The 12,454-nt window shown below is 40.3% G+C and overlaps 1 protein-coding gene across 8 annotated transcripts in view; it reads right to left on the reverse strand.

The window, feature by feature from the left end:
* LOC115621769 (peripheral plasma membrane protein CASK) overlaps window positions 1-12,454 on the reverse strand; it is a 49,565-nt gene that overhangs the window by 6,020 nt on the left and 31,091 nt on the right. For 6 of the 8 annotated variants that reach the window (XM_030515511.1, XM_030515508.1, XM_030515515.1 and 3 more), the window contains 6 exons: window positions 2,016-2,201; window positions 1,789-1,953; window positions 1,286-1,354; window positions 1,012-1,041; window positions 268-366; window positions 29-167 (listed from right to left, as the gene is read on the reverse strand). In XM_030515511.1, coding sequence (XP_030371371.1) covers window positions 29-167; window positions 268-366; window positions 1,012-1,041; window positions 1,286-1,354; window positions 1,789-1,953; window positions 2,016-2,201 — 688 coding nt within the window. The remainder of the gene's footprint in view (window positions 1-28; window positions 168-267; window positions 367-1,011; window positions 1,042-1,285; window positions 1,355-1,788; window positions 1,954-2,015; window positions 2,202-12,454) is intronic. The other 2 variants (XM_030515512.1, XM_030515510.1) reach the window with 1 other exon arrangement.

Here is a 12,454-nt window from a genome sequence, read left to right on the forward strand (position 1 = left end):
TTCTTAATCATTCTTCATTTCCACTTACCCTGCTCTTGCTTGGTCTTATCAACAGTCTGACAGGCTATGCGCCATTCCTGTAGCTCAGGTGACGGTATGAGGCCCGCCGAACCGCCAACCGTATCCAGTCTTGCCTGCCACCAATGATGATCGTCCTTGCTTATGATCTGCCATTCAGATAGGAGATAGAAACAGAGATGGGCTTATATAGTGCAATTATGGGATTAGGATCGGAATGGAATGCAATTGGTCTGGTCTGTCATTTACCTGCAGTATGTCGCCAACTTGAAATGCAATACCAGCTTGTGCGCAGGGTATAAGCTCATCGTCAAGCGGATTATAATCGAATTGCGCGCGTACGAAAATCTGCAGAGAAAAAATAAAATAGAGGAAAAAAAGAAGAATTTGTGGGCAGAAGAGCCACAGGAAACCAGAAAACATATTTAGTTGTTGCTAAAGCGCTGACGGCGTGACTCAGTGTTTGCTAGTATTAGTGCGAATGTTGACTGTATCTACTCCCTCCTATCATTCCTCCTCCTTCCTCTCTCTCACACTCTTATTTTATGGATCCAGTGCTGCTCTTGCTGCTGCTGCTGGCCTCAGCAAAAAACGAGCAGTTTAGTTCGCAAAATCATTTCGAAACTCATTTACATGGCGCACAATGAGATTGTCGGGGATTAGGAGGGAGCGGAGGCAGCGGAGGCAGCGGAGGCAGCGACTGGACAGTTGCAACAACAACAACAACAACAGCAATAGCTACAACAATTAATGTTCATACTGCTGTTGTTGATGGTGTTGTTGTTGCCGCTGCTTTTGACTGTTGTTGATGGTACGACTAGAGTTTTAATTAAGCAAATTTCGCTTGTTTCACGTTAATGAGTGACGCCTATTTGGACTTTTGTCTATATTTGAGTGTGTCTGGGTGTGAGTGCGTATATGCATGTATATGCACGTGTATGTGTATGTTTATGTGTGTGTATGTACATTCAAAAGAGCAAGGGTGGTACTTACAAGCACTGGAGCGGGTCTTATCCTGAAAAGCTGCATGTGTATGCATGTGGTGGGCAATGAAGAGTGGGGAGTTTTCGTTAATGGCTAACTGAACAATAATGGATGTACGAGTATTGCTTAAAACTACATACTAGATGGGTACACAAACTAGCGCAAGAAATGAGCTGTATGTGCGTGTATTTCTGTGTGTTAGTTTGTGTGTGTTTCGTTCAAGCTAAGATGAGGAAGTGTAGTTAGGATAACCATAAGATTCCGCGGGCGGGTTGGAACTTACCTCGCAGGGTGGCGGTGCGCTACGGTACGAAGGAACTATTTTGAAGGTAACAGAACCGCGTGCCTCGCGCTGCATATAAACAATGAAATGGAAGAAGAAGAGGAAAACCAATTTAGATTGTTACTAGCGATTAAGAAGAAGCTGTAGTTGCCATTTTAAATTAATTTTCGACCAGAATTTCCAAGAGAAAATAATTTAAACTGAAAATTATACTACTGCAATAGAAAATAAGGTACACAACTGGTTGGGCTAAGTTTAAAAACAAAATAGATTTGTTGGTTGAAAATCGCACCTTAGACACACTTGAAGTACAAAAGTATAATGCGTTTCAACATTTTTAGAAATTAAATTAAACTCTGTCTTTAGAGGCGTTCAAAGGATGGTAATATCAAGTTTGGTATACGTAAGTCTAGCAATCTGCGAGATCGAAGCGGTCACACAGTCGAACACGAGGCTGTACTTGATATGGCAACTACGATAGTTCGATAGTTCGTTCAACTTACCAGCATTCGTTGCAATTGGCCCACCGACTGATGTTGCACCGGCTGTCCATTGATTTCACGTATCTCATCACCAACATGCAGCGTGGCCTGCCGATGAATCATTCCGCCGTGCATAATGCGCGCCACTATGCAGCGCCCATCCTCGGTCATTTTCAGCGTGATGCCCTACAGCGAAAATGCCGGTGATTAAGCAGCAGCTAAAGCAAGTGGCTGATCTCCCCACTTACCATGGGCTCATCTGTGTTCTTCTGAAATTGCACGAGACGCACACGAGTCACATGCTGCAGCTCACTGCTCTCCACATTGTCCAGCTCGTCGCCATTGAGGTAGGGTACCATTGGTGGCGGTGTGACGCGTAGCGCCTCCTCCCCATAAACATCGCGGGCAACCACATCGTGTGTATGCAGCAGGGCCTATCAGAGAAAAAGGGGGAGAGAAGAGGAAAGCGATATAGAAACAAGGTCAACATTGTTTGGCGCCTTCTCTAATGACCAACGACTGAATTATGGCCGGCAATTAAGTTTCGAGTTATTATAAGGCCAAAAAGCCCGACCAAAGCCAGTTTGTGTGGAAATTAAATTTCCGATTTGCCACACCAGGCACATATATCATAAGCAAGCACACACACACAACGCACACGCCCCCACAAGACCAAGGGGTCGCCTCAAAACCCCCACATCTTGTTTACAGCATTAACTTGCGACATTTGTTGCGCAAAAAAACCAACAAGCCATGAGTGTCCCCCGGTGCCAGAGTGCGGTTAAAGCACTGCCACAGTTGTACAGTGGGATATTTTGCAAAGTCAAGGGAACCAGAGGAGACTCTATGCGTGACCAAAATAGGAAAGTTGAAAATGTTTAAGTAATTCGGGAATAATTAAAACAATATGTTTCTCAAACGGTTTAGTAGCTAAATAAGTACATTTTTCTATAGCCCAGTGTCGTCATCAAACCTACAACTATCCAAATTACCTTTTCGTTTTATAACCTAATTTGTATATAATCATTGAAATGCTGTGGTCACATGTGAAAATAATTGTCCCACTCGTGTTCCTATACAAGAAGATTTTTGTTGCACGAAAATTTAATACTGATATATAGTTGACATACAAATATAATAAGTAACAAAATTTTCGTATTGATTTGATGGATATTGATTGAAGACATAATTGTGTCATTCTATCCATTGTAAGGCTGTGCTCACCACACATGCAAATAATTTGTCCACTAATTAGAGTTATTTCACTAGAATTTTGTTGTAGTAGCAAACTATGTTTCAATACAGATTTCTGAGAGGTTTGATGAGTATTGATGGGTAGAAACCCTTTATTCAATACATAATCGGGAAATTCAACAACTTCGTCTACAGATTATGAGCTTGTCCAACCACAGAATAAGTGCCGCTGTGTAAATAAAGATCGTCTATTGTCCAAAATATGATTCCATTTCGAAAATCTTAGTCTTATCTTCACTCAAAATAATTGAATTATTTGTTGTTAAGGCCCATTTGTAGTAGACACACAATTTTGTCAATCACAGCAATGAGCTAGGGAAAGATCGGGGAGTCTATGTATAACACTAAGCCTTTTCAAATAGTGTGTATGCAACAATTAATTAAATTATGTGAGAAAAAAACGCCGATATATCCAATGTTAGAATAGAATGAATTATATTGCTAACAAAACGTGAACATAATTTTTGTTTGTTCGAGTATATGTCAAAGAATATAAAATATATTTGGCTTGGATAATCACAAAAGCCACAAATATTTTATATCAATGAAACAAAAAAGGAAGCCGTTGGCATTTCAAACTCAATCCATATAGATTCGCATTCAATTGCAGTATTTAAGTGTTGGAAAATGCGCATAAAACACACAACAGCACTGAAATGAATTTTTATGTAGAAATGCAACAAAATCGTGAAAATAGAATAAACACATCTGCCCAAATGGATTTCGGACACGGAAGCCTTTTAGCTCTTAAATGAAAAAGCAACCAATTAGGCTTGTCTAGCTAGTTTGGCTTCCTGTTCCACTATGCGCTGGCGGCGTCTTTCTGCCAGTAAAGGACTGTCAGCTGTCATGTGCCACAGAATAAGGCAAAGCATGCACACGCACATGCACATGAACATGAACCCGACCTCGATGGCAGATACAGCCTTTGGCACAATGAGAATCCTTGCTGAGGACCGCAGCGAAAAAATCACAAAAATTTATTACGACCTCTCAAGTGCAAGAATCGGTTCAGTCCACAACTCGCAGGCAAGAGGCAGCTGCCTCCATTGTTGTTGTTTTGGGTGGCTAATACAATTTCGGTTTTAATAAACTATGTTTAATAACACTTTGAATATGTTGCGAAATTATTTTGTGCTGTGCTGTGCCAGTCGGCCGACAACATTAACCGCAAAACCGACATCAAGGGCGGCCAGTGGGTGTGGCAAGTATGCGTAATATGAGCGAGCGCATTGTCGTAAAAAAGGATTTTATTGCACGCCCATGCTGTGCCCAAGTACACACAGACACATTTCCATATGTATGTGTGTCTGTATGTGCTAAGTACAACTTAGGCAAAAAATATATACTCGTACATACATATATAAGAAGCTGCGCAGCTGCCGCTGACGGCGCTGCTTTTAGTCCCACCATAAAAAACGCAATTTTCAACGCTGATGATTACTCAATGCCACAAACACACTCGAGAGACCGTGTGGCACGTACCCACGCACTCACTCACACACACACACACACACACACACACCCACACACACACACACATACATATATATGCACACTTGTAAAGCTGCACGTTTCATTTCCGCCATAGACATTGATGGCAGCTTCAACAAAAGCCAACCGCAAGCGTAGTTTTGTGGTACTTGGCAGGCTGTTTTGCGTCGTCATGATTCTCTTCTTCTTCTACGGCTTTATATTTTTTATTGTAGCGCACTTTTCGGCGCTCTCGACATCTTAAAAACTTAAATCGACTTTTTCGATTCTGAAGTGTCCCAACTATTGCGGCCTGTTAAGCGTCGTAAATTGTTGAAAATATCCGCAATGCTGTCCACATAAATATTTCATAACGCTTTTAACGTACTGCGATTTGTTTGTGGACTTCTTTGCCGTTTGGTCAAAAGCAGAGTGTAGAGAGTTGAAAGCTGAAAGAAAAAGGAACTCGTCCTTCAGCAAACATACAAGCACATATGTATGTGCTAACATCTTATTACCCGTTGTACGTTGTTGAAAATGAATGCGCTGCCAGTGAAAGTTCATACCGAAAGACGTGCCGGGTCACTTGAAAAGCGTTCAACATTTACACTGACTTATTGCCCTCGACATGACAGGGGAGAATAAACAACTCATGTGAACAATTCAAGCTATGGCTGTAAACTGTGAAGGCCATTTGTTGAAGTCTAGCAAATGATTCGCAAATGTGTGTAGAAATTCTACACTTTTCACATTTAAACTATTTACAGTTGTTTAAATATTTAAAAACGCTCTGGAACACTTTGGTAGAATATACGAACTATATATCCTTTTGTTGGGAGTAGTTTGTGTGTCATGTTCGGCTACTTTATTTTCTGAAACAATCCCCATTTCTACATAAATTTCCATCCACACAATCACACCTTTTTTCATCTCATTCTTTAATTAACATTGATGAAAATTCTAATTGTACCTTTTATATTCGTGCTATTCTACTGGCGCCCTTAAAAGAGAGCTCATCATCTCATTAAAGCAATAACTACAAATCTATATCAGCTTCAGAAATAATAAATTAAAGTCAAGGACAGCTAGAAGGACGCCAACTTTGATCAACTCTGAAAGTCGTTTTCGTTGTAATTGCTCTCGGTTTGCAATTTAAATACTTTTGACCGTGGAACTTAAGCACAAAATCGATCTGCATTCCATATTACATTCCATTTCAATTATTACCGTTCGGTTATGGCTCAGCAGATTTTACTAGCGCTGCAAGCGCCTCAAATTCGACATAATAAATGGCGTAATAAAATTTCTCAAGCAAAATTGCTGCGAATAAAATTTGCTGATGAAGAACTTTGCAACTATTTAAATATGGCGCAATGCGTTGCGCCATGCTTGTTGGCCTGCCAAATGGACCCTGCCCGACAATCAGGCTGTCAGCCTTCCAGCCAGCCCACTCTATTGCCCCATCCTCCAGTTCCCCCTAGCTAGCGTTTTGCCAACGAAAGTAAGCGGTAAACAACGTAATCTGATTTTGCTTTTAGTGTACGGCTCCGTTCCCCCATCCCGACTGCCTGCCTATGGCTTTGCGGCCTCTTCACGGCCCATGGCCATAGCGATGGCGATGCCGGCGCATAGTTAACACCAAGTTTTTGGCCAATAAAACGGTAAATTTAATAAGCGCTTGACAGGCGAAAAGTTGAGCAGTTAAGTTTAATGCCTCATTAGGCAGGCGGCGTCAGCCCTAAGCACTCAACACTTGCCGCCCCACCCACCAAATACATACTATATACATATTTACAAATATGCATAGGGCCAGGCCTGTGACATTGATAGCCGTCATCAGCGACAAAGTTTGCGACCAAGTCCTTTTATTCCGGCCAACTCACGTGCTTGCCCAAACAAATGACGCTACAAAGCTCACATATTTAGATCGACACGTTTATGCATGTCTGCTAGCATTTGTGTATATTGGTGTGGGTGTGTGTGTGTGTGTGTCGTGCCCGGAGCAGACCCTGATTTCCATGATTAATACTTAAGTTCTTGTTAAAGTTTTGCGATGCCCCTCAGCCACATTTCCCCCCCTTCCCGACCCCATTCCAAACTTTTCGAGCATGCAGATGCCTCTGGTTCGTTTATTTGTTTGTTTGTTTGTTTGCCCAACTGGTCCTAAACAATTGCTAAGCCAGCGATACAGGTCCCACTTAGCGTACTCTGCTCTTCGCTGTCTTCTTGTCTATTTGTATTTTACATGAACTGCTGAGCCAGCAGCAGCAACAACACTAGCAGCGGCAGCAGAATGCGGCCAGCCAGTCATCATGGAGTGGGACGGGGTAAGGTGGGGGGTCCTGGCCTGTGCATCAAGAGCGAATGCCAGAGCCAGCCAATGTCCATTTTGGAAGCTTTGCGTTAAGCCAACAGAAACCACACCAGGCAACGCGCCCGCCACCCACTCTGACCGCACAAACGTTATTTGTTGGTTTTAATAATTACACAGCTCTGGCAAAACTACAAAAACGCCAACAACCACTACAGACCAACTCCCACGTAAGCAATTCGCTGGGGAACCATAAAAACAAATCTTTCATTCGAAAGAGTTTGCAGTTCATGGATTGATAGCACATTATAAGCGAGTAAAATGATCGATTTTTTAATACCCTATACTAGCTGCTGCTTCTCCTACAGTTCCACAGCTCAAATGAACGTTATTGTAGCAAGTCACCCATCATGAATAGTCCTTGGTGGGTTCCCCTTTATTTGGGCATTCACAATCCTGCTGGATAGCAATTGACTAATAAATCCAACGAAAGGAACTTCTAGATCTAGCTCTGCCATGGAACGCAGAAGAAAATATGTTGTTAAAGGCGCTAGACTTTGTTGAGTTATCTCTATGTTTGGGAAAAAGGAATGGAGGGAAGTGTTGTTGCTAGGCAATTGATAGCAGTTCCGGGCTAATAACTTGTCTGAGATGAGCTTCTATAAGTCTCTCTAGAATCTGTTAGCCCTCTCCAGTTTGTCGAAATGTAGTTAAGCTTCAAGCAGCTTTTGAGCAATTCCTGCAGTCATAACAATATTTGATTTATTATGTCCCTCCGCAACGCGAAATTTAAAGGGCGTGAAGTTCTTTACAATGGATATACGTCCTACGCCCATGTTGCCATTTATGAATTGTATTGGGTGTATTGGTGTATTTGGTCAAAGCGGGTAGACGAATCACAGATTCTGGCATAAATAAATAATAATGCATGTCTCTTTTACTATATATATTCGTTTGGGACGCCTCCTTCTACATTTTAAAAATACTTCAACTCCATTTATAAATATAATCTAACAACCTGAACTTAGACTACATTCACTTTCCTTAAGTTTAATTTTTCTATTAAGTCTTTAATAACTATTTGGTTGTTATTAATTTTAGACTGTAAGAGCTTATAAGCTGAATTCGTGATAGCTTAACGATAATGTTTGCTTTGATATTAGTTACATTTGTTCCAATATTACAAAAAGTCTGAAAAACATTGCATATATTTTTAGTAACTTAATCGAAGCACTATAATGAATTTCTACAATTCCATCAAGTTTTGTATTGAATCCTATCTTTCCACGCACTAGCAATAATGTATCGAATATCGAACATTTGAAGGCAAATTATTTGTGTTTCGTTATAAAAAGCTTGCCTGTATCCACACAAGAGCTCACATACACGTACATTTTTTTGCGGTTGCAATTATTACAGTGATATTTTGTTCTTTCACTCTTGATTTAATATTCCAGGCCACACTTCAATTACACACGTACAGGAGCTGTAGCTGCATTGAATATTCATGCCGTTGCTGTTGTTTTTGTTGTTCGTGTTGCTTCCGATGTTTTAGCTCTGACCTGGCCTGCCATGTGGCCGCCATTGGCAAGCTGCCTTTGGGCCATTGGATGCTGGGTGGCTCTGTGCGCGTTACGTTGACAGCTGAATCATCTGGATTAATGCTGAATTTTAATTAGTACAACATCCGGTGGGCAGGCAGGGGCGAGGGGGGTGAGGGGGCAGGGAAGCAGCCACCCAAACAGCCAAACAGCCAACCAGCCTGTCAGTTAATCTTGCGGGCTGCTAAAGTTGCGGGCGCACGTTTTGTTCTCTCGTTTGATGGCTCGTTTTCTGGCTTATTTTTGGTCCTTCCTCCTTCGTACTTGTCTGCCATAGTTTTGACACTTCTGGCCTTATCAGCGCGCATGCAGCGCGGGTGCGCGGCTTATAAAGGACCCGACCACTATACGTATTAGCACGTGTTTTGTGGCCAGCATTTCATTTCAATTCAGCTTCCATCCTTTTAGAATTAACGAAACTAATAAGTCACATCATTTGCACAATTTACCAACATGCATGCTTTTCTTGTTTAAAGCATTTTTTGCGACTCGCGTCAAGCTGTCATATCTAGCTCAAGTTTCTTCTCAATCAAATGTTAAGCCTTAGCTTCTTCAACAACTGTGTGTGTTCTACATATAAAGGGTGTTTTGCTAGGCGCACATACCAATTAAATGGGACACAATTTCTTCTTTTTTCGGTCAACAACTTAAGCCTTTCTTGAAGTGCTTTGTGGAGCTCCAATTTTTGTGATAATCATCTCATCTCGCCTAATCACACAGTCTTCCTTTTCTTGCTCGTTTTTCAACCAGCAGACTCGGTTGGTTATTTAAGTTACAATAATTTACAAACAAGGCATGTCTGATTGACGACATACAATGAACGATAAACTATTTGAGTTCTCCCACTTTAGAAAACGAAAATCATATCCAAACGGAACACCCTATATGCCTTCGCTGTGCAAATGTCACCTTAAACGTAACACAATACCTGAGCAAACGAATAAAAAAGAAAGAAAAAGCGAAGATATGTACACATTGCCTTTAGCACTATCACAACTTATCACTTGAGCAAACTTTTTGTGTGAGTGTGTGCGTGTGTGTGTGGGTAGCACATCCTGTACGGCTGTTTTTAGTTGTTTAGCTCCCACCACTAAGACACAGTCTTACAGTTAACATTGGACTCCATACACAACATTTACCGTACGACTATGTCGCAGTAGTGGAGCGAACGTAGCAGGCAGCCTGATGGCCAGCACTTCCTGTTTATTACAATCCTATTCACATACGATTTTGCGACGCGATATCTCCGTAGTAAGGTAATAGGCGGCGTTGATGGGGACGGCATTACTGGTTGCTCTGTATCCATCATCGGCCAAATCGGCCACAGGCACGTTGCTGTCACTCAATATTGATTGACGGCGCACAGGTTTAGGGTGGCAGCCGAGCAGAGAAGGGACAGATAAGTGAGCAGCAGTGTAAACCCCATTCCATTTACTTGTACTTTCATTCCTCTGCTGCACTTTGACTTTATCTTTTACCGTTCGCTTACAGTGTTGCACTCACTAATATATTACATTTCTTATTAGTACCATTAAAAACACTATTATATAGTATACTTATAATTCATTCTTAATTGACTAGACTTTGCTTAGAAGCATTTGTTATTTTTAAACACGATTGCTTAATTAATAAAACCACGAAAATTATAATTATAGTTACACTAAAAGATAAATTAATGTTTTAATTCCTATATACAATTTGTATTGTATTGTACACATTACATTTTTTTTACGTGTCTCTTGCCAATAAAAAACTTTCAACTGAGGATCGGTGGAAAATACAAAATGTGTGCCATCATTTAATATCCTCGTAATATATTAGGTTAGGTTGCAATGGCTGAAACGATGGTTCACTTGGTTCTACTCTTAGATCTGAGGAAGCACATCTAATCGCCTATAATTCCATACACAAAAACAATTTTGAAAACACTGAGCCTTGTTTTAATGCTTTTCGTTTTATATTATACCTGTAGAGGGCACATAAGAGTAATAACAGCAAAGATAATACTTAAAAAGTCTATGAGCCCCAAGAAAAATAACTCGATAAGCTCTTGGGGCATTAGAAGCTGAGGTAATAGTTGAAAAAATTTAGCCTTTTAGCTCCTGAAGGTCTAGGCCAAATAAACAAAATAAAAAAACGTTATTCTGCAGCGTCAGAAAATGGCTAGGAGTGATAAAATATCTGTGATTATTATTTTCATTACTTCTAAGTATGTTTTTTTTTTATCTGTGTTACATCCTACTTTGGTGCGATACATTGAAATCCTACCGCAGGCTCTGCGGTATTATATATCGACACATTTTGAAGCCGACAATTGCGCATTGTATGAACAATAAATGATCGAAAACATTTCATGAAATCGATATTCAATATCAGACACACCTTTTCTCCAGCAAAATTTGCACATAATTTTCGTTTTATATAAATTTGTAGTTTCATTTAAAATTTTGTATTTTTTTGGAAATCGGCAACCCTCTTGCTCATAATGCCTATGGCCTTTTGAAACGAACAATACTGTACTGTGCAGCGACGCTGCTGTTGATGTCGAACGTTGTCAGGCTCATCACATCATTCAATTTTCGTGGCTGTTGCCAAACCAAAATGTGAGATACGTAGCAACCTTTCATCCACATGCTCGTATGTACAAACACACCCATATGTGTGGCGTTTATACTTTTAACAAAGGCAAACACTGTTTGGCGCTCTTGTTATTGCTTCTGCTGCTGCTGTTGCTGCCGTTATTATTATTGGCAAACAAAATACACTCACCGGCCTGCGTTCGTGCGTCTGCATTATGCACTTATCAGTGCCATCTATCTACGATGCGACAACTGCTTCCTGCCAGCCACCTACCTCCTCAGGCACCACCCAAGAGCCACAACAAAGGAAGGAGGAGCCAGCTACTGCACCCATGTTGTCCAAAATACTTTTGCACACGATCTGCCGAATCTGCGATGCTAGTACGAGTACTCATATATAACATCGTACAATGTTTGTGTTTGTTTTAGAACGAGCTTGGCTAATAAATTGCTCAAATTGGATTTTTTGCTATAAAATACAAAATCTATGGAATTATTTTCAATTAAAAAACAACATATTTTTAAATTATTGCATACCAGTAGAGTTGGAGTTAGAGAAATTGAATTAATTGAATATTTCATTTGGGCAGAAAATGCATTGTAAGCTTGAAATGGCTTCGGACTGACATCCTTTTCTACATTTTCCTCTGTTTCATTTGTTTGGAATTAAATTTATTTCTCATCTGACTTATTAATCTCTTCGAACAAATTGAAAAATCCAAACAACAAAATCCAGACCAAAACATTTTGAAAACATTTAAAGCTAGGCGGGTGTTTGGGTTAGGAAACAGAAATGTAGCATTTTATTTGAATTATTTGGGTTAGGAAACAGAAATATAGCATTTTATTTGAATTAGAGATTTTTATTTTTTAAATCTTCGCTGCATAGGTTTCTAAAGTTGGTTGAACTGACAGTATTTAAGCGTTGAAAATTAGAAATAGAGCTCATTTAAACACTACTTCTTTCTTAAGCTCACCAATCACTTATTTTTGGCAACGAGTGCAAATAATTGATATGGGAGTTTGCACCTTTTTTCGCGGCTGTTGCCTACAAACCCACACATTTATCACACATACGCACAAAAGCACGCAATTCGTGCGTACTTAGCCTAATGTCGCCATTTTCAAGCAGCGCCTAGCTGTTAGGCAACACTTTTTGGTTGTTTTCAGCTCAGCTCATGTTTTTCTTTGCCTATTTGTTGAGTTTTTCTTTGCATGGCACGCATTCATGTGTGTGTTTGTCGATGTAGAAGAAGCAGAAATTTACATTATTATTTCGCACACTCAACACTTTGTCGCATTAGGCATGTGCGCATGTGTGTGTGTGTGTTTGTGTGCTGCATATAAAATTTGTTTATTCAATTCCAACTAGACAAACAACAGCGTCCTTCCTTTCCCTTAGCTTGCCTGCTTGTCGGCATAAAGAACAATAACTCACTTTTGTAACAAGTAAACTAATTATTTCTTGA

Source organism: Scaptodrosophila lebanonensis, unplaced genomic scaffold (assembly GCF_003285725.1).
Source record: "Scaptodrosophila lebanonensis strain 11010-0011.00,11010-0021.00 unplaced genomic scaffold, SlebRS2 tig00000024-arrow-pilon, whole genome shotgun sequence".
Taxonomy (NCBI): domain Eukaryota; kingdom Metazoa; phylum Arthropoda; class Insecta; order Diptera; family Drosophilidae; genus Scaptodrosophila; species Scaptodrosophila lebanonensis.